The sequence below is a fragment of the Elephas maximus genome, chromosome 13 (assembly GCF_024166365.1).
Source record: "Elephas maximus indicus isolate mEleMax1 chromosome 13, mEleMax1 primary haplotype, whole genome shotgun sequence".
NCBI lineage: Eukaryota > Metazoa > Chordata > Mammalia > Proboscidea > Elephantidae > Elephas > Elephas maximus.
Window position 1 is genome coordinate 68109746 of NC_064831.1, and position 26812 is coordinate 68136557.

General features: G+C 41.2%; 1 protein-coding gene and 1 pseudogene across 1 annotated transcript in view; one reads left to right on the forward strand and one right to left on the reverse strand.

The window, feature by feature from the left end:
* The window catches only part of IREB2 (iron responsive element binding protein 2), a 58860-nt gene extending 49072 nt beyond the window's left edge, over positions 1-9788 (reverse strand). Inside the window, exons 1-2 of the mRNA XM_049852849.1 lie at positions 9655-9788; positions 7311-7397 (exon numbers count right to left, since the gene is read on the reverse strand). Of these exons, the coding sequence (XP_049708806.1) occupies positions 7311-7397; positions 9655-9673 (106 nt within the window). The 5' untranslated portion in view covers positions 9674-9788. The remainder of the gene's footprint in view (positions 1-7310; positions 7398-9654) is intronic.
* Positions 9789-20076: 10288 nt separating this feature from the next.
* LOC126087837 (40S ribosomal protein S15a-like) lies at positions 20077-20490 on the forward strand (annotated as a pseudogene).
* Positions 20491-26812: the final 6322 nt, after the last annotated feature.

Sequence of the window (26812 nt, forward strand, 5' to 3'; positions counted from 1 at the left end):
CCACTACTAAACTGTGCGCCTTCTTTAGGGATGCTATCTTAGTCATCTTTATTTTGCCAGAAAGATTCAAGCATTCAATAAGCATTAGCTGAGTAAATTATCAGTGTTGTTGAAAGATTCATGCACCAAGTAGAAAATTTGGACTGTATTACTTACATCTCTTCTAACCAGGAATTTCTAGAATTCTATGAATCTGGAGAGCTAATCCTCTAAGCATAAAACCTGCTACCGTTTAGTCGATTCTGACTTATAGCAACCCTCTAGGACAGAGTAGAACTGCTCCACAGGGTTTCCAAGGTATGGCTGGTGGCTTTGAACTGCTAACCTTTTGGTTAGCAGTCAAACACTTAAACCACTGTGCCACCAGGACTCCTTCTAAGCATAGATAATTTAAAGAACTAGAGAAGTATGATAATTTGTGTTATCACACTCCTGAAATGAGCTGATAAACAATATGCACTTTTGATCAATTACTTAACGGAAGATCCAACAGGTGATTCAGGCTCTGAAAAAAGACGCTGAGGTCTGTATTTTATATGGGAAGCAGCTGATAAAAGGCATGCCCAAGTTTCTAGGACGGCAGATGCTACTATTCAAGACTAAATGGCTGCTGCTAAGATTAGACAACACAGTGGCATCTCTCAGTACAGAGGTCACAAACTGTGGGCCTGCAGACATATTTTGACCTGCACAGAATTTTAACATTTTCAGATTTAACTGCCAACATTTAAAAACCAGAGATTTTTCATGGGAAAATCCAAATTTCTGGCTTCTTAGAATAAAAATTAGAAAATTTTACAAAACTGATGTCACATTTCTGCTGGAACTGAGTAGCATCTACCCCTTTATATATAGCATGAACTCTCCTGTTTGCCACAATTCTGGGGACCATTTCACTTGTTTACATTGCCTCTGTGGTCCTTATAAGCATGAGCTTGCAACCCCCGGTATAACAGTTTTCCAAGCATAGACTTCAGAATTCTAGACTTTTGTTCATTTTTCCTCCATATGTAATGGTATTTAGTGGGACATTGGCCAAGTGAATAATAATAGGACTTATATTACAGAACTAACACACTAACACTTAATAAATACTAGCAGTCTTATTACTGCCATTATCATCAGGCTAGGCAACAAAATGATATTGAGGGGAAAAAAGGTGTTGGCCTTGAAATCAAGAGGATCCAGGTCTGAGACCAAGTTTCCTCACTTAGAAGGTATGTAACCTTAGGCAAATATTACTTAGATTCTTAATCTTATTTTCCTCATCTGTATAAAATGGAGATAAAACTATTTCCCATGCCTAACATGAAGAGCCCTGGTAGCACAACATTAAGCACTTGTCTGCTTGCTATAAGGTTGATGGTTCGAACCCACCAGGCACTCCACGGGCGAAAGATGTGCCAGTCTGCTTCTGTAAAGATTTACAGCCTTAGAAATCCTATGGGGGCAGTTCTACTCTGTCCTGTAGGGTCACTACGAGTCAGAACTGATTGGACGGTGATGGGTTTGGTTTTTTGGTTTTTGTACCATGCAGTGAAGTAGTGAAAACACAGACAGATAATATAAAAAGACTTTGTTAATTATAAACATGGAAAATTCCAGGTTTAAATGGTAGATGAAGAAATCACCTATAGGGAATATTGATCTTAACAACTGGCAAGAAAGCAGGCTTTAGATAAACAAACAGGGAAGAGAAATATAATGGCTGAGGAAAAGGGGAAACACTCAAAGACTGGAGCCTTTGGCACTTTAGGCCTGCCTGAAGCCCCAGAGAGGGAGTCTTTGGAGTCCACTCTGAGAAAGAAGGCTAGAGGACTAGGGCAAGACCACATAGGGCAGCCTACAGGGTAAAACTAAAAACCTGCTCAAAGCCAGGGGCCTGGAGAAAAGATTCAGAATCTGTTCTAACAGGTTCTGTAATCCCTCCAGTCCTGGCAACAGAATTAGCTCATACCCAATCTGACTAGAGTTAAGGTATTGTTTCTTCTAATCTGAACCAGGCTGGATGGGATCAATTTCCAAGAAAGGAATTTTGCTTTTTTTTTTTTTTTAAAAATATTGCCACTGAGAGAAAACAGAATCCTGCTTCTTTGTAAGTTTTTTTTCACTCACTGACAAAGGCTAAAAAAAGAAGAAAAATAATATCCATTATTGATGAAGGTGCAGAAACACATACTGTTCTGTTCTCTTTATTCCTGGTAAGCACGTAAACTGGCACTATTTGCTAACCTAACAGACATACTTCACGGTGCCTGTCCAAACTGCTACCCATAAATGGGCAGTTCCCAGGGTCCTGTAAGAGCCAATCCCTTGGCAACAGCCTGGTAAGACAAGATACACTGGGACCATTAGATTCTTCTCTCAGGAATTTGCAATCAGGACACAGAGACGCTGAACCAGATAGGAGTTAATTTTATTATTTTATTTAGGAATTGAGATTGCCATTTGGGACCATGTGCAAAGTGAGCAAGCAGAGGAGGCCTGTTTGCAATGAAGTGGAAGGAGTAGTAGAGAGGGATAGAAATCTGAAGCCTCTGAGGGAAAAAATAAAGAGGTTCCTTAATTCTGGCCCACTGCCCATTTTCTTAAGTATAGCTACATCTCACTGGCCTAGGAACTCTGAATCATTACAATAAATCTTTCTTTCACTTGAGGTAGTGGGGGTCTGTTCTTTGCAACCAAAAGGGCAAGAAATTAGCAATCAAAAGCAGAGTCGAAACCAAAAGACTCTTGGAGAAAATACAGAGGGTTACTGAATATTTCTGGCTATGCAAGGGATAGTGGGATCATGTTAGGTAAAGGTAATCCTTATAACTGTGTGTACATATTACAAGCAAATACTTCACTGCTTGCCCTACCTTTTCCAGCAAATTTGTAAAGAGTCCCTGGCAGAGATAAGATTAGAAAACATACTCTTGTCCCTTCCGGCAAGGTAACTGGACCAACAATGGACACCTGACAAAACCATCCAAACTACGTTAACACAATAAGTGAAAAGGTCACCTAAAGGAATAGTCTTAACTGGCTTGTAAGCATAGGAAGAATGGCCAGCAGTGGCTACACTGGACATTATATGAAATGAGTTTAAGTAAAAAAAAATTTTTTTTTTTTAAGTAAAGTGGGCTGTCAAGATAGAAGACCTGAGTAGACATTAAAACACATAGGGATAAAGAGACCAGGCAGGCTTTAAATGACAAAGAGAGCAGCCTCTGGGTTAGAAATTTTGGTTCCCATGAGGCCTGACTATGCTTTCTTCCTTTATCTTTGGTTATCTGGAAACGGCAATAATATCTTCTTTACTTGAGTGCTGAGTTGAGTGAGTTTCTGTTCCTTATATTATATACTGACTGGAACAGGCAATACACAATAAAAGAAAAAAAAAGTATAGAATTGTGGTGAAACAGCATACTTTCAACCTAACAATTCTATATAATGATAAGCATACACAAAAATTTAAACACCAACATGTACATAGCAGCTTTATTTATAAACAAGGAAAAGCTGGTAACAACCTCAATATTCAAAAATCTGTTAACCCTGACGCATTCATACATGCAATACTTTGCAGCTACTAGGGGAAAAAAAAAAAATTTTTTTTTTTTAGCTACTAGAAGCTGTAGAAAAAGAGGTATCCCTTTCACCTGAACTCATGCTCCCTAACTCAGAAACCACATAGATTCAGATAGCAAGGGAGACTTGTATTCAATGACATGGAAAGATGGTCATGATATATTAAGTGAAAAAGGTTAAAAAACAGTGTATGTATTTTTGTTAAAAGTAGCACATTCACAGGGATTTGTATATATGCGTAAAAACAAGACTTTCAGCAGTTTGTAATGTTCTTGTCTTTTTGTGACTCTCGGTTCTGATCTGATTTCCTATAAACTATAAAAACTCTCTTAAAATATTAAAGGTTTTCTTCCAGAGACCGCAAGGTTGGATTTGGAAAACCAAGTCCTGCTCTACTGTAGGACTGAGAGGCACTGTGGTTACAAAATATTACAGACAGTGGAAAGAAGCAAGCAGAATAAATGCTAGGATTCCTCAGGAGAGATTACGAGGGGGAAAAATGTGAATATGACCTGAGATAAAGAAAGGGGTCTGCGGGCTTTACACCAGCTGGAGTAAAGAAGCCAAACCCACTGCCACTGAGTCAGGTTTCCATAGGCTGTTTCGACTGCCCCATAGGGTTCCCCAGGCTGTAAATCTTTTACAGAAGCAGACTGCCAGGCCTTTCTCTCTCCTGTTTGCCCAATAATAGCTACTATTTAAAATATGTGTTCCACTCTAGCCAGGCCAGTCTCTTCATTGTCTTTCTCCTCAGTCCACACATTTATTCATGTTTCCATTATGCTGCTCATTCTAATTCCCCAGCTGCAGACTGTCCTCCATCACTCCCTCTACTGTTCAGATGCAAGTGTCAGTTCCTTCAGAGAGCAGCCGGACTATTACAGTCACAGTGACTTCTCCATCGCCTTTAAAACACATTTTCAAAATCCAGATTTCTACTTCAGAGATTTACTAAAAATCTTTACATTTGTAGTCAGTGCACTGGAGTGCCAGACAGGCAGGTCCAGAACATTAAAAATGGCATGCTCCAAGAGTAAAACCATGTAAGACCAAAATGTAATCAATATGTATGAATGTATCCTCTGGTAAAAGGGCAATGGCTGAATAAATTCCTGAATGCTCATTTCCATAAAGATACCCTGAGTAGAAACTTGGGAAGCAAACAGAAAAAGTGGCAGTAAAAAGCAGAAATTAAAAAAATCTGTGCTGTATTTTATCTAAAGACAGACTTTATTAATAAAAAGAGTGTATAAATTTTTTATTTTTTTTATGGTTAGTGAGACAGATAGTCTAGACTGGCTCACTTACCACCCACTTCAACCACTTCTCCCTTGCCTTCCTCTGCTTTATAAGGTGGAAGGCAAAATATTCCTATCTTCCAGCTTTTCTGAAACTAGGAGTGGCCAGAGACATTTTGGCCAACAAGATATAGGCAAAAGCACCTGAGGAGGGCTTTTCTCCCTGCTTTGCCTTTCCAGCTGCCTGGAACACGGACATAACGCCTGGATGTGTAGAAGCTGTTTTGCAACCACGAGAACAAAACCAAAATGAAGAGGAGGAGCCTGAATCTTTGCTGACATTAGTGCTACAGTCCCAGGCTACCTCTAGACTTCATGCTATGTGAGAAACATAACCCCCACTTTGTTAAGGTCACTGTTCCTCGCAGCTGAAGGCATTCCTGATAGAGTTAGCATGGAGGCTGGAACAGTGGTGCTCAAGTATCTTTCTTCCCAACATGAGGGATAAAATACATCCCCTTCATTAACAGTTACTCACTACAACCATGATTCTCAACCAGGCAGGCATCAGAACGTGGGACTGGGGCAGAGAAGACAAGCCCTGAACCTTGGTAACTACCAAAGCAATGTTTTCTTGTAAACACATGTCTGAAAGGCTACTCAATCTGGTTTCTTCATGAATACAGCAAGAATTTTTGTTTTGATGCTAAAGTAACAAAACAACCTTCTACCCAAGTGGCTTCTTTTTTTCAAATTTGATTTTCTCTTAAGTAGTTACTAAGATACTTAAATTCATTCCTAATAAACCTCTCATATCCCAATAATCACTCTATGAAACAATCAGGGTACTGATCCCACAGAAATGCAAATTAACTTTGTTTTGAAGGCATTTATATTTACAGTATTCTATTCCTGCACTTATGATTATAAAAACCCTGGTACTCTGGAACCTGTTATGTACAGATGCCCACAACAGTTTTTTCCCCCATCAGAGATAATTTAACTTTTACATTATTAATCATTCTCTTTCAATGCATCTTACAGGACCACTTGCTTATGACAGTTTCCTACTGACTCCCTGCATTTGGGAAATACAGGCCATCTTCAAAAGTAAGCACTTTCCCACAAATTATCTACAAAACAGTAATTATACTCAATTTTTAAAACATCCTCATACATGCTGTTTTAATTTGCTATGCTATAAAACTTGGATTAAAAAATTTCCAGGACAAAATCACTAGATACTTGGAGAAGTAAAAGAAAATAGGTATTTCTTGTACACAATCAATTTAGATGTTTCCTTCCAAAATTAGTAAGTGAAGGGACAAATTAATGTGGATGAAAGACATATGGCACTAAAAAAAAGACCCAGTTCTCTTAACAATAAACATGTTAGTACAAATCATGGCAACTAAACATACAAGGTAAGGAACATTGCTCTCATTTTGGTGAACTACTTTTAAATGGCAATATAATTCTAAGACCAGGATCTTCTAAGAGACTCCAAGGTACCTAATTCTTCTCACAATACAGAGGAAAATACTGTTACTGGCAGTCTACAATGTTTAAATCCATCAAAATCTACAGAAAAATCCTAAGAGCAATCCTAATTAAATGATTCATGTAAAAAAAAAAAAAGCTCCCCCCACAGCTGGCTATAATAACTTTGATAATTTATCTTTTTGTGTAGCTTTCCCTGAAGTTCAAAAAGAATAATTACTCTTCTAAACAAGTCTTCCCTTCATTGACCTGGTTTGGAAAGCCAACTCAACTGTCAATAAAGTCAAGACTTACGCTCAGTGCCCTGCGGGTTCAGCCAAGTTCGCTATTCTGAGACCAAACACTGAAAGGGTGGACCCTCACCCAAAACCAAACCAAACCCAGTGCTGTTGTGTCGATTCCGACTCATAGCGACCCTATAGGACAGAATAGAACTGCCCCACAGTTTCCAAGGAGTGCCTGGCAGATTTGAACTACCGACCCATTGGTTTGCAGCTGTAGCACTTAACCACTATGTCACCAGGGTTTCCAGACCCTCCTCAGGTGCCTTCAAATGTTTGCCAAAGTGTCAGTATGCGCGTCAGGACAAACCATGCTCATTAGTAAAGAACAACTCAATTCAGTGGGTCCTGCTGATGAACCCTACTCAAAGAATGGCAGATAAAGAATAACTGTGGCACTGTTCATTTGAAAAATTAACATATACATTTAATAGGTGCAGAATCATCACTCGGGTTTTAAAAAATTGCATTAGAAGTTTCTTTGGGAAAAATTTATTGCTTAATTAACTTAAATTTTTAAATGAGAAGTTAAAGTTACATCTTCCTCAAACAAAAGTTGTCTTAAGAGGAGTTTCTGAAATGTGAGAGAAGTATAGGTGTACTTCTTTCAACATGGTAGAAATAAATTTAAAATTTCTTCACTTTCAGCTTGATAAATGCATTGTTATTACTAGAAACTAAACAAATTCAAGAAAATGTAAATTAAAAGCAACATTACCATACTTGGTGCCTCCAAGTTTAGGTATATTGAAGAACTTATGTGAACTGTCATTTAATGTTTCAATAAGGTACTCAAAGGCGCATCCTGGAAAAAAAAAAAAAAACTTTCATTAAACATAGCTACAAAATATTTTATTCAAAAAAACAGCTTTTTCTGATAGAATTTTCTGCAATGGTGGAATGTTCTGTATCTGTGCTGTCCAATAAGGTAGCCATTAGCCACATGTGTCTACTGAGCACTTGAAATGTAGCTAGAGCAATGGAAGAAATTTAATTTTTTCAATTGTGCTGTGCAGTGATTTTTTTTTAGTAGCCATAGCTTTGTAACTCCCAACAAATGCCTGGATAGGGCTATGCAAATGAAGTGCCTGTGGCCCACCCAGGGACTGAAAAGCTTGCTGATAATGTAAATAAGGTACATGGCACACTTGTGGGGGTGGGACCATGCAAATAAGGTATATGGAAACACTAACGAGCAGACTGGGTGGTTTTGCCATCCTGCTAGGCTTAAAATGAGCCATCCCAGAGACGAGAAGGGAGGGTCCCACCACCACCAAAAAAAAAAAGAGCCAGGAGTGGAGTGTGTCCTTTGGATATGGGACTCCTGTGCTGAGAACCTCCTAAATCCAGGAGACAGAGAGGAGCTATAACACAGAAGACACCATGAGACGGCTGCAGTAGGGCTTCCCAGCCCACAGAGTTAGAAAGCTGAGCATCTTCGGGTACAAGGCTTACTGGCAGGGTGGGGTGCCTCCATCACTTATTGGCAGAACTAAACACTTGCCTGAGCAGGGCAGAGGGGCCAGAGAGAGGCATGCCTATGGATCCAGGTGAGAAGAGGTTGTCTTGATCAAAGAACTGTATCCTTAGTGTTCCTAAACCTGAATTATAACCTGTTACTTCCCTAATAAACCCAATAATCGTGAGTATAGTCTGTGAGTTCTCTGTGGCCATTGCAAGGAATTATCAAACCCAGCAGAGAAGGAGAGTGCCATGGAAGGGACAGGTGGTGTTGGAATTGGTAAAAAGGGCTGGTGAGAGGAAGTATGTCTGACCTCTGCCTCACAGGAATCAGCTGTTGATCTTGATTCTCCTTTCCCCTTGTGAAGTTAGAGGAGGTCAGACACCATTTTTACAAACTGTATTTATTCTAACTAATTTAAATGGCCACATGTGGCTAGTGGCTACCATATCAGACAGCACAGCTCTAAACCATAACTCTTGGCAAGTAAAAACTGGAAAGATAATTAACTCTAGAAAGGAACTAGAATGACTTAAATGATGTATAGGCATGTCGTGGAAAGACACATTCTGAAAGTTGAATATACACTGAACAATTTGAGAACTCCAGTTATTTTAGAGGGATTAACTAAAAAAAAAAAGAAAAAGGAATCAAGCATATTCAAAGACACAGACAAGATCAAAACAAAGCAAGAAACTTCTCAGGTACAAACTTAGTAGGTCTTTAGAACGAAGACAAGAGTGAACAATATCTGAGTAAATTAGGACATTCTCCCTATTAAGAGACGTAGCCTGGTTTTTCACGAATTAAAGCTGAACTACGAGGTCGGAGGCAAAGACCCAGAGGTTTCATTTGAATGTACCCAGCTCCTAACATTCTTGGGGGACGTGGCAGGGAGGCAGCCTTGAGGGTAAGAAGCTTCAACTCTTTTGTTGCAGAATCACTGTGATGGGTGGGCAGGACCCTCAGCTTTGTCAGGGCCTTAGTCTGGTTTGAGAAGGGAGAAGCACAGCCCACTTTCAGAATGTAAAGTTTTTTTTTGTTTTTGTACAGGCAGACGTGAAGGAGGAGAGGGGGAGGAGACCCTGTGCTTGAAACTAGGACTGGGAACTGGCTGATCAGTGTTCGGCCTTGACCGCTCCTCACTCTGCATCTAGAGGCAAAGAGGGAAGGAGGGGCTCGCGGCTGGACAGCGGAATAAAGAACAAGCTGCGAAGAGACACAGGCCTCCACCCGCAACTCTCACAAATGGGGGCGGGGAGGAGGAGAAGACGGTGGGCCTCCTCCGACCTGGGGCTACCAAGAGGCACCGGGACCCGCTGGTAGCCAGCAGCGGCTGCTGGGCTGAGGTGGGCGGGGGTCAGGGCCAGGGACGGCGCGACGGCCCTGACAGAGTCGCTCCCTGGGGTGAAGGCTGCGAGGCCTGGCTCCCGCGGCCTCGGCCCAAAGAGCGCGGCCCAACCGGCAGGCCCCTAGGGGAACACGACCCTGAGGGCCCCAGGCGCCGGCCGAGAACTCGAGGCGAGAGAAGGAGGGAACACGATGCCCGGGCAGCTCGCGTCTCCAGGTGCCAGATCCGAGTCCGCGGCCCGAAACTAACCTGCACTTGGGGCGTCCATCGCCGGAGACCATATTATCCCTCCAGGGAGGGGGCCGCGGGGGACGGGTAGGCCGGGCGGGGAAAAAGGGGAGGAAGGCAGGAGGACTAGGAAGGAAGGAAGGAAGGAAGCAGGCTCCCGCAAGCAAACACCGCGAGAGCTGCAGCGCCGGCCCCAGGTCTGCGCTCGCGGGATTTGCCGCCCAACTCCCGCGAGATGTTGGGACGTGGAGACAAAGAAAGAGTAGGCGGCAGAGCTGGCTAGGGGGCGATTCCGTGCGCAATGGCCGCTAATCCAGCGAGCGGAGGCGGGGCGCAGGGAGGCTGTAGCGTTAGCGTCACTAGCGTGGCCCTCGTAGTGATCCGTTACTAGTTGTGGCCTCAATTGTCCAATGAGGTTCTGATGTCCAGTGGTGTATGGCACCTGTCGGTATCTGGCCGGGGGAGGGTGGGTGTCATGGAATGGGAACTCCTAGAAAAAATAGCTTAAGGAGAAGCGCTTTCCCGTGACGATAAAACCTTACGTGACCCTATTATATATGTAGCCCTTAAGCGTGCTCTAAGAACAAAATGATGTGTCACGTAGCAGGCGCTCTACTGATCGTTGAGTGAATGAATTTTCCCTTACACTCCTCTAGCTTCAATCTTTCTCGTTCCGTTGACTCCTTTCCAACAGAAGTCAATCATGCTTAAGTGTTCCCGTTCCTCCGCCTCAGGTCCTCAAGTCTCTGTCTTCCTCCACCTACCATTTTATCTCCCCTTTACAGCCAACTTTCCAGAAAGAGTTGCTTGCACTCGCCCTTTCCCTCCCACTTTTCTCTTCAGTCTGGCTTTCACCCCCCAGAAATGCCTTTGGCCAAGGTTAGCCGTAACTCACCTTTCTCAATCTTGTTTTCTTTCCCTTGTTGAGAAATATTTTTGCCATCAGCTTCTGTGAGCTCAGTCCCTCCTTTGTTTTCTTTTTTATCTCAGGGTACTTCATATTCTCCTCTGCAGGCTCTTCTGCCTAGCCATTCAGTGTACATTACATGTACTCCAGCGCCCTGACCTTGCACCTCCTCTCACTCTCCTTTTTCCCCGGCACATCTCAGCCTCTCCTTTGGCTTCAGTTTTAAGTTATATGCGGATGTTTTCCGGGCTACCTGAAACCCAAACTCCAAAATCCAGAGGTGTATATCCTAGTCCCATTGAATGTCTCTTCACATCCCACAGGCACCTCACAAGCAAAACCTCCATAACCGAACTCATCATTTTCCTCCTAAAGTCCACTATTCCCTTTTGTATTGCCTGTATCAGCCAATGGCACCACCATCACCCATTTGCCCAGGCATTTTCACCTCGTGGTCACGAGATGACTGTAGCAGCACACAGAAGCATTAACTAGTCCTACAGCTTCCAGTGCTCCTTTGAAGCATTAAACTGCTCCTAAGAATGCTGCTTAGAAGCGAGGATGGCGACACTTGGTCTCACGTACTTTGGACTTGTTATCAGGAGGGACCAGCCCCTAGCGAAGGATAGCATGCTAGTTAAAGCGGAGGGTCAGCGAAAAAGAGGAAGACCCTTAACGAGATGGATTGACACAGTGGCTGCAACCATGGGCTAAAACATAGCAGGGATTGTGAGGATGGCGCAAGACTGAATAGTGTTTTGTTCTGTTGTGCATGGGGTTGCTATGAGTTAGAACCGCCTTGACAGCACCTAGCAACAACAATACAGCTTCCAAAAGCAAGAGGGAAGATGGTGAAGGGCACTTCTCTCTTTTTATCAGAGAAGAAAATATTTTCCTAAAGATCCTCAGCAGACCTCTGATTGGCCACAGATTAGACCAGTAGTTCTCAACCCTATCAAATCCAGCACCCGCTTTTAAAAAATTTTATAATGTCTCCTTTACTATTTGGCATAAAATGCACAGACAATACAACTATGCACAACAATAAAACCATCCATATAATGTCCTATCGGCAATATAAAGGAGATAAAAGGAAATTAACTTATTAGAAAATAATACGCATTCTAATGTGTAGGTGTACAGACATGTCTAAACTAGATGGCATAATAATGTAGTCGATGCTTGAACCTGCTTACAAAGAATAAATTTGGTTTTCTTTATTGTACTTTAGATGAAGTTTTACAGAGCAAATTAGTTTCTCATCAAACAATACATATATTGTTTTGTGACATTGATTGCCAACCCCACGACACGTCAACAGTCTCCTTGACCTTGGGTTCCCGTTACTAGCTTTCCTGTCCCTTCCTGACTTCTCGTCCTTGCCCCTAGGCTGGTGTGTCCATTTAGTCTGGTTTTGTTTTATGGGCCTATCGAAAAAAAGCACGAACTGGTTGCTGAGTCTATTCTGACTCATAGCAACCCTATAGGACAGAATAGAGCTACCTCACAGGGTTTCCAAGACTATAATCTTTATGGAAGCGGACTGCCACATCTTTCTCCTGCAGAGGGCCTAGTGGGTTGGAACGGCCAACCTTTCTATTAGCAGCCCACTTAACCACTGAGCCACTAAGGGTTAGGATTTACAACATGCATTTTTGGGGACACAATTCAATCCACAACAGTAACTGAGTCATTTCTTTATCTAAAATCAGAGCAGTGTTTTAAGCCCACAGCTTTTCTAAGTCTTGCCAGTATGACCTCTCAGCAACTAATTCCTGAGGGAGGTCACGTTCTTCAAAACTATGTTTTAGTTCCACGTGGGGACAGCTTGTTTGCTTATTGATAGTTCCAAAATAAGTGTCATATTAAAAAAAAATCAAAACGATGATAACTCTGTGGGATCGCCTCTCCTGTCCTCTTCCTGCCATCTTTCCTTGCCATCATAATGGTGTGCATGAGCATCCTACGTGCTTTTTTTTTTTTTTAATAATTTTTATTGTGCTTTAAGTGAAAGTTTACAAATCAAGTCAGTATCTCACACAAAAACCCATATACACCTTGCTACACACTCCCAATAACGCTCCCCCTAATGAGACAGCCTGCTCTCTCCCTCCACTTTCTCTTTTCGTGTCCATTTCACCAGCTTCTAACCCCCTTCACCCTCTCATCTCCGCTCCAGGCAGGAGATGCTAACATAGTCTCAAGTGTCCACCTGATCCAAGAAGCTCACTCCTCACCAGCATCCTTTTCCAACCCATTGTCCACTCCAATCCATGTCTGAAGAGTTGGCTTTGGGAATGGTTCCTGTCCTGCGGCAACAGAAGGTCTGGGGGCCGTGACCACCAAGGTCCTTCCAGTCTCAGTCAGACCATTAAGTCTGGTCTTATGAGGATTTGGGGTCTACATCCCACTGCTCTCCTGCTCCCTCAGGGGTTCTCTGTTGTGTTCCCCGTCAGGGCAGTCAACGGTTGTAGCTGGGCACCATCTAATTCTTCTGGTCTCAGGATGATGTAGTCTCTTGGGCTCGTAATCACCTTGTGTCCTTGGTGTTCTTCATTCTCCTTTGATCCAGGTGGGTTGAGACCAATTGATGCATCTTAGATGGCTGCTCCCTAGCGTTTAAGACCCCAAATGCCACTCTTCAAAGTGGGATGCAGAATGTTTTCGTAATAGATTTTATTACGCCAATTGACTTAGATGTCCCCTGAAACCATGGTCCCCAGACCCCTATCCCTGCTACGCTGGACTTTGAAGCATTCAGTTTATTCAGGAAACTTCTTTGCTTTTGGTTTAGTCCAATTGTGCTGACCTCCCCTGTATTGCGTGCTGTCTTACCCTTCGCCTAAAGTAGTTCTTATGTACTATCTAATACGTGAATGCCCCTCTTCCGCCCTCCCTCCCTCCCCCATCTCGTAACCACAAAAGAATGTTTTCTTCTCAGTTTAAACCATTTCTCTAGTTCTTATAATAGTGGTCTTATACAATATTTGTCCTTTTGCATCTGACTAATTTCACTCAGCATAATGCCTTCCAGGTTCCTCCATGTTATGAAACATTTCACAGATTCCTCACTGTTCTTTATCGATGTGTAGCATTTCATTGTGTGAATATGCCATAATTTATTTGTCCATTCATCTGTTGATGGGCACCTTGGTGGCTTCCATCTTTTTGCTATTGTAAACAGTGCTGCAATAAACATGGGTGTGCATATATTTGTTCGTGTAAAGGCTCTTATTTCTCTAGGATATATTCCAAGCAGTGGGATTGCTGGATCGTATGGTAGTTCTATTTCTAGCTTTTTAAGGAAGTGCCAAATCGATTTCCAAAGTGGTTGTACCATTTGACATTCCCACCAGCAGTGTATAAGTGTTCCAATCTCTCCGCAGCCTCTCCAACATTTATTATTTTGTGTTTTTTGGATTAATGCCAGCCTTGTTGGAGTGAGATGAAATCTCATTGTGGTTTTGATCTGCATTTCTCTAATGGCTAATGATCGTGAACATTTCCTCATATATCTCTTAGCTACCTGAATGTCTTCTTTAGTGAAGTGTCTATTCATATCTTTTGCCCAATTTTTAATGGGGTTATTTGTCTTTTTGCAGTTGAGTTTTTGCAGTATCATGTAGATTTTAGAGATCAGGCACAGATCAGAAATGTCATAGCTAAAAACTTTTCCCCAGTCTGTAGGTAGTCTTTTTACTCTTTTGGTGAAGTCTTTGGATGAGCACAGATGTTTGATTTTTTAGGAGCTCCCGGTTATCTGCTTTCTCTTCTGGTGTTTGCGCATTGTTAGTAATGTTTTGTATACTGTTTATGCCATGTATTAGGGCTCCTAGTGTTGTCCCTATTTTTTATTCCATGATCTTTATCGTTTTAGATTTTATATTTAGGTCTTTGATCCATTTTGAGTTAGATTTTGTGCATGCAGCGAGGTATTGGCCTTGTTTCATTTTTTTGCAAATGGGTATCCGGTTATGCCAGCACCATTTGTTAAAAAGACTGTCTTTTCCCCATTTAACTGTTTTGGGGCCTTTGCCAAATGTCAACTGCTCATATATGGATAGATTTATGTCTGGATTCTCAATTCTGTTCCATTGGTCCATGTATCTGTTGTTGTACCAGTACCAGGCTGTTTCGACTACTGTGGCGGTATAATGGGTTCTAAAATCAGGTAAAGTAAGGCCACCTGCTTTGTTCTTCTTTTCCAGTAATGCCTTATTTATCCAGGGCCTCTTTCCCTTCCATATGAAGTTGGTGATTTGCTTCTCCATCTCATTAAAGAACGTCGTTGGGATTTGGATCTGAACTGCATTAAACGTATAGATCGCTTTCGGTAGAAGAGACATTTTTATAATGTTAAGTCTTCCTATCCACGAGCAAGGTATGTTCTTCCACTTACGTAAGCCTCTTTTGGTTTCTTGCAGAAGTGTACTGTAGTTTTCTTTGTATAAGCCTTTTACATTTCTGGTAATATTTATTCCTAAGTATTTTATCTTCTTGGGGGCTATTGTAAATGGCATTGATTTGGTGATTTCCTCTTCGATGTTCTTTTTGTTGGTGTAGAGGAATCCAACTGATTTTTGTATGTTTATCTTGTATCCTGATATTCTGATGAACTCTTCTATTAGTTTCAGTAGTTTTCTGGAGGATTCCTTAGGGTTTTCAGTGTATAAGATCATGTCATCTGCAAATAGAGATACTTTGACTTCTTCCTTGCCGATCTGGATGCCCTTTATTTCTTTATCTAGCCTAATTGGTCTGGCTAGGACTTCCAGCACAATGTTGAATAAGAGTGGTGATAAAGGGCATCCTTGTCTGGTTCCTGATCTCAGTGGGAATGCTTTCTGAATCTCTCCATTTAGGATGATGTTGGCTGTTGGCTTTGTATAAATGCCCTTTATTATGTTGAGGAATTTTCCTTCTATTCCTATTTCGCTGAGAGTTTTTATCATGAATGAGTGTTGAACTTTGTCAAATGCCTTTTCTGCATCAATTGATAAAATCATGTGATTCTTGTCTTTTGTTTTATTTATGTGGTGGATTACATTAATTGTTTTTCTATTGTTGAACCATCCCTGCATACCTGGTATGAATCCCACTTGGTCATGGTGAATTATTTTTTTGATATGTTGTTGAATTCTATTGGCTAGAATTTTGTTGAGGATTTTTGCATCTGCATTCATGAGGGATATAGGTCTATAATTTCCTTTTCTTGTGGTGTCTTTACCTGGTTTTGGTATCAGGGATATGGTGGCTTCATAGAATGAGTTTGGTAGTATTCTGTCCTTTTCTATGCTCTGAAATACCTTTAGTAGTAGTGGTGTTAACTCTTCTCTCAAAGTTTGGTAGAACTCTGCAGTGAAGCCGCCTAGACTGGGGCTTTTTTTTGTTGGGAGTTTTTTGATTACCTTTTCAATCTCTTCTTTTGTTATGGGTCTATTTAGTTGTTCTACCTCTGTTTGTCTTAGTTTAGGTAGGTAGCGTGTTTCTAGGAATTCATCCATTTCTTCTAGGTTTTCAAAATTGTTTGAGTATAGTTTTTCATGGTAATCTGATATAATTCTTTTAATTTCACTTGGGTCTGTTGTAATATCGCTCCTCTCATTTCTTATTCGGGTTATTTGCTTCCTCTCCTGTTTTTCTTTTGTCAGTTTAGCCAGTGGTTTATCAATTTTGTTGAGTTTTTCAAAAAACCAACTTTTGGTCTTGTTAATTCTTTCAATTGTTTTTGTTTTCTATTTCATTTAGTTCAGCTCTAATTTTTATTATTTGTTTTCTTCTGGTGCCTGTGGGTTTCTTTTGTTGCTCTCTTTCTATTTGTTCAAGTTGTAGGGATAATTCTTTGATTTGGGCCCTTCTTTTTGGATGTGTGCATTTATTGATATAAGTTGGCCTCTGAGCACCACTTTTGCTGTGTCCCAAGGGTTCTGATAGGAAGTGTTTTCATTCTCACTGGATTCTCTGAATTTCTTTATTCCATCCTTAATGTCTTCTATAATCCAGTCTTTTTTGAGCAGGGTATTGTTCAGTTTCCAAGTGTTTGATTTCTTTTCCCGTTATTGATTTCCACTTTTATGGCCTTATGGTCAGAGATGATGCTTTGTAATATTTCAATGTTTTGGATTCTGCTAAGGCTTGGTTTATGACCTAATATGTGGTCTATTCTAGAGAATCTTCCATGTTCACTAGAAAAGAAAGTATAGTTGGTTGCTGTTGGGTGGAGTGTTCTGTATATGTCTATGAGGTCAAGTTGGCTGATTGTGGCATTTAGATCTTCTGTGTCTTTATTGAGATTCTTTCTGGATGTACTGTCCTTCAACGAAAGTGGTATGTTGAAGTCTCCTACAATTATTGTGGAGCTGTCTATTTCACTTTTCAATGCTGTTAGAGTTTGTTTTATGTATCTTGCAGCCCTGTCACTGGGTGCATAAATATTTAATATGGTTATATCTTCTTGGTGTATTGTCCCTTTAATCATTATATAGTGTCCTTTCTTATCCTTTATGATGGATTTAATTTTAAAGTCTATTTTGTCAGAAATTAATATTGCCACTCCTGGTCTTTTTTGATTGTTGTTTGCTTGATATATTTTTTCCATCCTTTGAGTTTTAGTTTGTTTGTGTCTCTAAGTCTAAGGTGTGTCTCTTGTAGGCAGCACATAGACGGATCTTGTTTTTTAATCCGTTCTGTCACTCTCTGTCTCTTTATTGGTGCATTTAGTCCGTTGACATTCAGGGTAATTATGCATAGGTATGAATTTAGTGCTATCATTTTGATGTCTTTTCTTGTGTGTTGACAGTTTCTTTTTCCCACTTGATTTTATGTGCTCAGTAGATTTTCTTTATATATTTTCCTTTCCTCATATTTGTTGTTGTTGATTTTGTTTCTGCTGAGTCTGTATTTTTCCGTTGTATTTAATTTTGATGAGTAGGATAATTTGTCTCCTTTGTGGTTACCTTATAATTTACCCCTATTTTTCTAAATTTAAAACTAACTGTTATTTCTTTGTATCGCCATATCTTCCTCTCCATATGGAAGGTGTATGATTATGTTTCTTAGTCCTTTATTATTTTAATGTTGTCTTCTTTTATATAATAACATCACTGTTACCCTGTTTTTGGCTTTTTTTTTTTTTTTTTTAATCCTGCTTTGTTTTTTTTTGGCTTTCCCTGTCTGAGTTGACTTCTGGTTGCTCTGCCCGGTGTTCTATTCTTGGGTTGATACCTGATATTATTGATTTTCTAACCAAAGAACTCACTTTAGCATTTCTTGTAGTTTTGGTTTGGTTTTTACGAATTCCCTCAACTTGTGTTTATCCGGAAATGTCTTAATTTCGCCTTCATATTTAAGAGACAGTTTTGCTGGATAAATATTCTTGGTAGGCAATTTTTTTCCTTCAATTTTTTAAGTATGTCATCCCATTGCCTTCTTGCCTGCCTGGTTTCTGCTGCGTAGTCTGAGCTTATTCTTATTGGCTGTCCTTTGTAGGTGACTTTTCGTTTATCCATCGCTGCTCTTATAATTGCCTCTTTATCTTTGGTTTTGGCAAGTTTGATTATAATATGTCTTGTGACTTTCTTTTAACATCTACCTTATGTGGAGTTCGAAGAGCATCTTGGATAGATATCTTCTCATCTTTCACAATATCAGGGAAGTTTTCTGCCAACAAATCCTCAACAATTTTCTCTGTATTTTCTGTTATCCCTCCCTGTTCTGGTACTCCAGTCACTCGTAGGTTATTTCTCTTGATAGAGTCCCACATGATTCTTAAGGTTTCTTCATTTTTTTAAATTCTTTTATCTGATTTTTCTTCCAATATATTAGTGCCAAGTGATTTATCTTCGAGTTCAGAAATTCTAGCTTCTACTTGCTCAATTCTGCTCCTCTGACTTTCTATTGAGTTGTCTAATTCTGTAATTTTATTGTTCATCTTCTGAATTCCTGATTACTGTCTGTCTATGGATTTTCCCCGCTTATTAAACTTTTCATTAAAAAAAAAATAGGTTCCTGAATAATCTTCCTAATTTCTTCAGTTGGTTTATCTGTATGTTCCTTGGCTTGTGCTGCATATTCCCTTATTTCCTTCCTGATGTCTTGAAGGGTTCTGTATATTAAACTTTTGTATTCTGCATCTGGTAATTCCAGTAATGCACTTTCATCTAAAAGATCCCTGGGTTCTTTGTTTTGAGAGCCTGTTGAGGTGATCATGTTCTGTTTCTTTATGTGACTTGATGTTGACTGTTGTCTCCGAGCCATCTATAAGTTATTGTATTAGTTTATGCTTGCTTACTATGTCATAGGTTCTTGCTTTGTTTTGTTTTGGTATACCACTATGGGTTGCTTGAGTGAGCTAGCTTGATTATTTTCACCTTTGGAGCTCTGGTGTCCTGTTCCCATCTGGCTAGAGCTGTTATCAGGTATATCAGCCTAGGAGTCCATTCAGTTTTCTTGTATGAATACAGCTCAGGTTTCCAGGTAGCTGATCAAGTGTGTGGTACAGGCTCTGCCCTACAGTCTTAGAGGAGCAGCGGTGATTGGTGTATATACTGGTATCTGATTGCAGCAGGGGGTCATGCTCTGAACAAGGCAGGGGGCTGAGAACTGACCCCAAGTGTCTCTGAAAAAAACGTGTCTCTGTTCCCTAGAGCGTGCTGGTGGGTGGGTTCTGCAGAGGGACCGTGGGCACCCAAAGTTTTTGGTTGTAAGGACTGGGAGGTACCCCTTATCTTTGGACCCCTGTTGCGGGTGGCTGGATGACCTGAGTGGAGCTACCAGTCCATAGGTCCGTAATGTGGGTAGGTAAGGACCTTGTTTAATAGGCAAAGCAATGTCAAACATCAAACACCCACCTCTCCACCACATAGCTGAAATGGTTGGGGTTTGCCAACAAGGGCCTATTCTCCCAAAAGAGGCCCACACAGGTCCACACAGAAGGGAAAGGTGCTCAAAGTCCATGGACGGTTTATGCCTGGACAGGAGCCGCTTCTGTCCTAAGCTCCCCCAGTTAATGGAGCTAGCAAATTATCTGTTCCCCCCATTTGGAAATTTTTTCCTTCCCCAAGGCCGGGAGGATGGCTCTAGGGGCTCACCAGGATCTATCTCAGGCCCAGGGATTCAGCCGCTGAAGCCGGCTTGGGGGTGGGGTGGGGGTGCGCGGTAAAATATACGCAAGTACTTAGCTTTTGTTGAGAGCGCTGTTCTCCTCAGGTTCTAGGGGTGTGAGCAGGCTATGTGGCTGCTGCTTCTCCCTGAGGAAACTGCGGCCGAATTCTAGTACCAGCCCGCCGCCGCCGCCACTGCCGCTGCCGCCGCTGCCGCTCCAGGAATGGTGCCTGAGGGCTGCCCGTGATTCAGGTCCGGTAACTCCTTTCCACTTCTGAAGGCTTTCTTCCTCCCTCTGCCCCTCAGTTCGTTGTCTAAGCTTGCCTTTGATGTGCAGGGCTTCCATCTTGTCACGAATATACTCCTTTCACTTGTTTTTTCGGGTCTTTGTTGTAAAGAGGGCTTGCCGGAAGTGTCTGTCTATTCCGCCATCTTGGCTCCGCCTCTTCCTGGCCCATGCTTTTAAAAGCATCAATAGTGCTGAGAAGAGAGGCAACTTTCAGGTTCTTATTAGGTTGTGACCCAAAGACATTTTTGGTTTCTAACTGTGAAGATGATTATATTGACATGTAAACTATGTGATGGTTACATTGGTGAATTTGAAATCATGGATGATCACAGAGATGGAAAAATTGTTATGAACCTCACAGGCAGGTTAGACAAGTGTGTAGTGAGTGATCAGACCCAGATTTGATATGAAACTCAAAGATCTAAAAAAGTGGCAGAATAATCTGCTTTCATCCCATCAGCTTGGTTTCATTGTACTGATGATCTCAGCTGGCATCATAGATCATGAGAAAGCAAGACAAAAACACGCAGGAGGGAAAATTCTGGGATTCTTTTTCTAGGGTTATAATACATACATACAAATAAAATAACTCCATGGGGCAGGGGGAAATCAAAACCATGATAAATAAAAACTTTTGCCATTCCATGGCTCACCTTGAAAGCCACTGCTGAGTCTCATTGTGGGTAAGGCAAGAGTGCTTGGCTACTGACCCTTGGCATATGAAATCAAAAGGAACCATTGTATACCCAAAGCAAATAACTGTGTTCTGCCCATCTAGTCAAGTGGAATACAGGTAAGAGTTTTTTCTTTTAGCCAATAAAAGTGGATCATACAGGAAACGTTTTTAGAAACTCAGTATAATCATCTATCAGGAGCAAGTGGTTGAGAAAGCCGACGCAGGTTCTGCAGAGCAGTGTCCTTGGAACTGTGGGAAGACATATAAGAAATATAGAAGAACTTAATTCCTCGACGTTAGTTATTCTAACGGAAAAGACAGAATTACCATCAGTAAAATGAACAAAACTCAGTTGCTGTCAAGTCAGTTCTAACTCATGGTGACCTCATCATATGTGTCAGAGTAGAACTGTGGTCATAAGGTTTTCAATGACTGATTTTTGGAAGTAGGTTACCAGGCCTTTCTTCTGAGTTGCCTCTGGGTGCACTTGAACCTCCAACCTTTCAGTTAGCAGCCAAGTGTGTTAATCAGTTACACTACCCAGGGACTCCAGGAACATAAATTTCATAAGTACGTTCCAGGAAAACCTAGGGTGCCATGATGAAGATGGTGTAGTAGAGCAACCAGGAGACCTGGTTTCAGTCCCAGCTCAGCCTCAAACTCACTGTGTGGCCATAGCCAAATTAATAAATCTCTCCAGGCCTCAGCTATAATTAATATTTAAACTAAGCTTTCTACTATGTTCGAGAATTATTTTATATAGTTTATGATTGTATATTACCACTGTCAGGCATATACCCTTTCCTCTTTCCCTCTCATTAAAGAAATCACAATTTTTTTTCGAATTGGAATTCCAAAAAGTTTCTCGATTTCATTTGGTTAAGTGCCCAATTAGCTGAAACTTTGGTGGTTTGAACTCACTCAGAGGTGCCTCAGAAGACAGGCCTGGTGACCACAGCCTTGAAGACTCTATGTAGCAGTTCCACTCTGCACACACAGAGTTGCCATGAGTTGGAATTGACTCCACAACAACTAGCAAGAACAACCACTGCTTTAGTTTGGACTCTGGTCGTTTCTGACCTGGACCATTATTTTAGGTTGAGCCATAAGAAATTGATGGCATTTGTCCTTTTTAGGCAATTTTATGTGGTTCAACCTATTAGTCATTTCCTAACTGGGCTCCCTGCTTCAGCCTTGCCTCCCTCACCCTCTCACCACTGCTCCAAGCACCCTTTACAATTTCTGAATGACAAATCTGATCACGTTTACTTAAAGTCCTTCCAAGACTCCCCATTGCCTTCAAGATAAAATCCAAACTCCGAAGCCCAGTATTTGAGGCCCTTTGGTTCTGATCCTTGCTTACTCTTCAACCTTACCACTTGCCACCCATTGCTGTCGAGTTGATTCTGACTCATAGCACCCTATAGGACAGAGTAGAACTGCCCCAAAGGGTTTCCAAGGTGATAGGGTTGCTGTGAGTAAGAGCTGACTCAACAGCAATGGGTTTGGGTTTGGAATCTTTATGGAAGCAGACTGCCACATCATTCTCCCAAGGAGCAGCTGGTGGATTCGAATCACCAATCTTTCAGTTAGCAGCCACATGCTTAATCACTGCACTACCAAGGCTTCTTCCTCTTGCCACATACCACATTTTTGCCTAATACTGCGCCCATACAGAACTAATACTATTTGAATTTCCCTGAAAATAAGCTTCATATATTACCTATCTCAAGTTTTTTCACATTCATTGACTAACTTTTATATGTTCTAATTCAGGCCTCTTTTTATGAGGCTTTCAATGCTTTGAGACACTCTCCTCCATCCCCAGCCCTGGACTCCTCCCCTCTTTCTTGCCATCATAGCCCCTGTGGTTCCCTCTACTAGCACTTAAAGCACTATGCTGTAATTCTTGATAATTGTCTGTCTCATCCATTAGACTGTGAACTCCATGAACAAAAAACTTAAGTTTTTACTCTATACTCCTATCTCCTAACACCAAACAATGAAAACCAACCAATAAACCACAGTGCTGTCAAGTAGATTCTGACTCATAGTAACCCCATGTGTTACAGAGTAGAACTGTGCTCCATAGAGTTTTCTTGGCTATAATCTTTAAGAAAGCAGATCTCCAGGCCTTTCTTCTGTGGTGCTATTGGGTGGGTTTGAACTGCCAACCTTTAGGTTAGCAGCTGAGCACAAGCCATTTATACTACTCAGGGGTCTTCTCCTAGTACAGGGCCTGGCAAATGACATTTGCTCCAGAAATTCTTGTTGAATAAATAAATGAATGAAATAAACCTGATCATACATATAAGAATTTCCAAATTTGTACAACAGGCAAACTAGGCATAAAATACTTGAATTATCAAATGATTTTCTATATGAGTACTATAAATAGCAAGCTATCCTAGTGAATTTCAAGATATGACTTGAATTTTAAATTGCAACTTATGGAAATCTGACTCACATATAAAAGGGTGGCCTACACACTTCAGTTTAACATCCATTTAAGGATTATCTACTACACTCCAGAACAGAGAAGAGGATGGGAGCTCATGAATACATAAAGTCAGTATAAATGATGATAAAAATGATAGATAACACTTATTAAACCTGGATAAGTACTTTATATGCATTACCTCATTTAAATACTTACAATCCCCCATAAGGCATTGTACCAGTTAGAATGTTTCCAGCAGCAAGTAAAAGAAATACCCAACTCAAACTGGCTTAAATAAGAGCTGTGCTTATATTAATTGAAGTCCTTATGTTTTCTCAGAAACATCTAGCCAGCTGCATGGGCATCAGGGTAGCTCCCTTGGAGAATGAGAGAGAGGTGGAACTTGAGCAGCTTCATGAAAGGCTCACCTGCTCGGAGAGATCATCCCTACCCAAGGTGTTCTCTCATTGAACAACAGACATTTCCCTGACACAGAGGGGTTAGGATGGCTCCAGCCTTGTCCCTCAGTCTAGGAAGGGCACAGAGAGTTAAAACCAACAATGACGATGTGTCTGAGAAGACAGAAGATTGTTACCAGGAGTCATGGGGTTTGACCTCAGGAACTTGAGGTCAGAATTTGACCCAAGCCAGCACTGTGAACATTTTTTAACCTTCTTGACATCCATTTCCTGTTTTACCTGCCCAAATGACTCTGATTTTTCTTGGAACAATTCAGCCCCTCCCCATTCTCAGTCATGATGTTTGGGTGGGGATGGCTGGAAATAATTAATCGACAGATCTACCAGTAGACTCGGTCCTATCTGGCTCGGAAATTGGGGACATAACCTAGTTAGAAGGAATAAACCATGATGAGACTTTTGCTGGACCTTCTAAGAAAGGTAAGCTTCCTTTTTCCTCTAAAAGGTATAGAGTGAGGTTGTGACATTTACAACTGTGGTAGCCATTTTACTGCCACAACGGGAGCCTGGAGCTCTGGGGTCCAGTGTGTGGAAACTGAGAATAAAGTCAAGACTGTGGAAGACAGTAACAAGAGCTGGAGAAATATTGGGCCTGTGATATCATTTGAGCTTCTAGATCAAACTTTGCCTGTTCTCTACAACAACTTCCTTTGGAATTTTTTTTCTGTGAGCCAATAAACCCCCTTTATTGGTTAAGTCAATTCGTGTTCTTTTTTATTTGTATTTTGTAATTTGCATCAAAATAATCTAATTGATATAGTTATTTACTAGCTGTGCAACTGTGGGTAATTTCCTCACTTGTGACGTGAGAACGGTAACACTGACTACTTGGATTTTATGCTGATTGCATTTATGTGAGGTGTTCTATTAGTTTCCTATGGTTGCTATCCACCACTCCTCTGTCAGCTTGTTGTACTGAGGTGGCTTGCCTGTTGCTGTAATGCTGGAAGCTATGCCACTGATATTTCAAATACCAGCAGGGTCAGTTGTGGTAGATAGGCTTTAATGGAGCTTCCAGGCTAAGACAGACTAGGAAGAAGGACTTGGTGATCTACTTCTAAAAAAATTTGGCCAGTGAAACCCTTATGAATAGCAGCAGAATATTGTCTGGTACAGTGCCAGAAGATGAGCCCCTCAGGTTGAAAAGACTCAAAACAGGACTGAGGAAGAGCTGCCTCCTCAAAGTAGAATCGACTTTAATGACATGAATGGAGTAAAGCTTTTGGGATCTTCACTTGCTGATGTGGCACAACTCAAAATGAGAAGAAACAGCTGCAAACATCCCTTAATAATTGGAACATGGGATGTATGAAGTATGAATCTACGAAAATTGGAAGTCATCAAAAATGAAATGGAACACAGGAAGATTGATATTCTAGGCATTAGTGAGCTGAAATGGACTGGTATTGGCCATTTTGAATTTGACAATCATATGGTCTACTATGCTGAGAATTACAAAATGAAGAGGAATGGCATCACACTCATTGTCAAAAAGAACATTTCAAGATCTATCCTGAAGCACAAAGCTGTCAGTGATAGTATAATATCCATACACCTACAAGGAAGACCAGTTAATACAACTATTATTCAAATTTACACATCAACCACTAATGCCAAGATGAAGAAATTGAAGATTTTTACCAACTTCTTAAGTGTGAAATTGATCAAACATACAATCAAAATGCATTGATAATTGCTGGTGATTGGAATGTGAAAGCTGGAAACAAAGAAGAAGGATCAGTAGTTGGAAAATACGGCCTTGGTGATAGAAATGATATCGGAGATCTCATGATAGAATTTTGCAAGACCAATGACTTATTCATTGGAAATACCTTTTTTCATCAAAATAGACGGTGCTATACACATGAACCTCATGAAATGGAATACACAGGAATTAAATCGACTACATCTGTAGGAAGAGACAACAGAGAAGCTCAATATCATCATTTAGAACAAGGCCAAGGGCCAACTACAGAACAGACCATTAATTCTTCATACATGGGTTCAAGTTGAAGCTGAAGAAAATTAAAAACAAGTTCACAAGAGTCAAAGTGCAACCTGAGTACATCCGCCTGAATGTAGAGGCCATCTCAAGAATAGATTTGATACATTGAATGCTAATGACTGAAGACCAGACCAGTTGTTTCCACGACATCATACATGAAGAAAGAGGTCATTAAAAAGACGTGAAAGAAAAGACCCAAACGGATGTTGGAAAAGACTCTGAAACTTGCTCTTGAGAGTAGAGTAACTAAAGCAAATGGAGGAAATGATGAGGTAAAAGAGCTGAACAGAGATTCCAAAGGGTGGCTCAAGAAGACATAGTAAAATATTATAATGAAATGTGCAGAGACCTGGAGTTAGAAAACCAACAGGGAAGAACAGGCTCTGCATTTCTCAAACTGAAAGAACTGAAGAAAAATTCAAGCCTTGAGTTGCAATATTGAAAAATTCTATGGGCAAAATATTGAGCAGTGCAGGAAACATCAAAAGAAGATGGAAGGAATACATAGAGTCACTGTACCAAAAAGAATTGGTTGATGTTCAACCATTTCAGGAGGTGGCATATGAGCAAGAACCAATGGTTTTGAAGGAAGAAGTTCAAGCTGCACTGAAGGCCCCCTTCCCACTCTGCTCGGATCCTCAGCTGGCTTTGGCAACTGCCATACCCCATGGGCTGGAAGTGGAACCCATCGTGTGCTCTGAGCCATTCTCCTGGCTTTGGAGAGGGAACAAATTAACAAACAGGAAAAAATAATCTGCCAGCTCCCCTAAGCCAGGAACTCAGGACAGGCACAGCCCCTTTACCTAGGCACTGGCGTAAGGGGTCCAAGGACTTTGAATGCCTTTTACCCATGCCTAGACCTGTGTGGACCCATTTCAACAGCGTAGGCCCTCATTAGCATAGTACAACAGGGTATATACCTGAAGCCTATTTCAAATACAACATCTAAGGGGGCGTGCAAGATTCGTGACATTTGACATTGCCCCGCCCATTAAGCAGGGTCCTCACCTACCCACATCAGGGGCCTGAGGACTGGTGGCTCTACCCACTCCACCTAAGACCCACAACAGGGGTCCAAGAATAAGTGGTGTCTCCCAGTCCTTATAGTCAATAGCATTTGGTGTCCAAAGTCTGGCTGCAAAACCCACCCACCTATGCACTCTAGGGAACAGGGACATGCCTTCCACCCAGGTACTCAGGGGTAGCCTTCAGCCCCTTACCTTGCTTGGCCCCCTAGTGCAGCCAGATACCTGTGCCTACTCCAATCACTCCTACATAGCC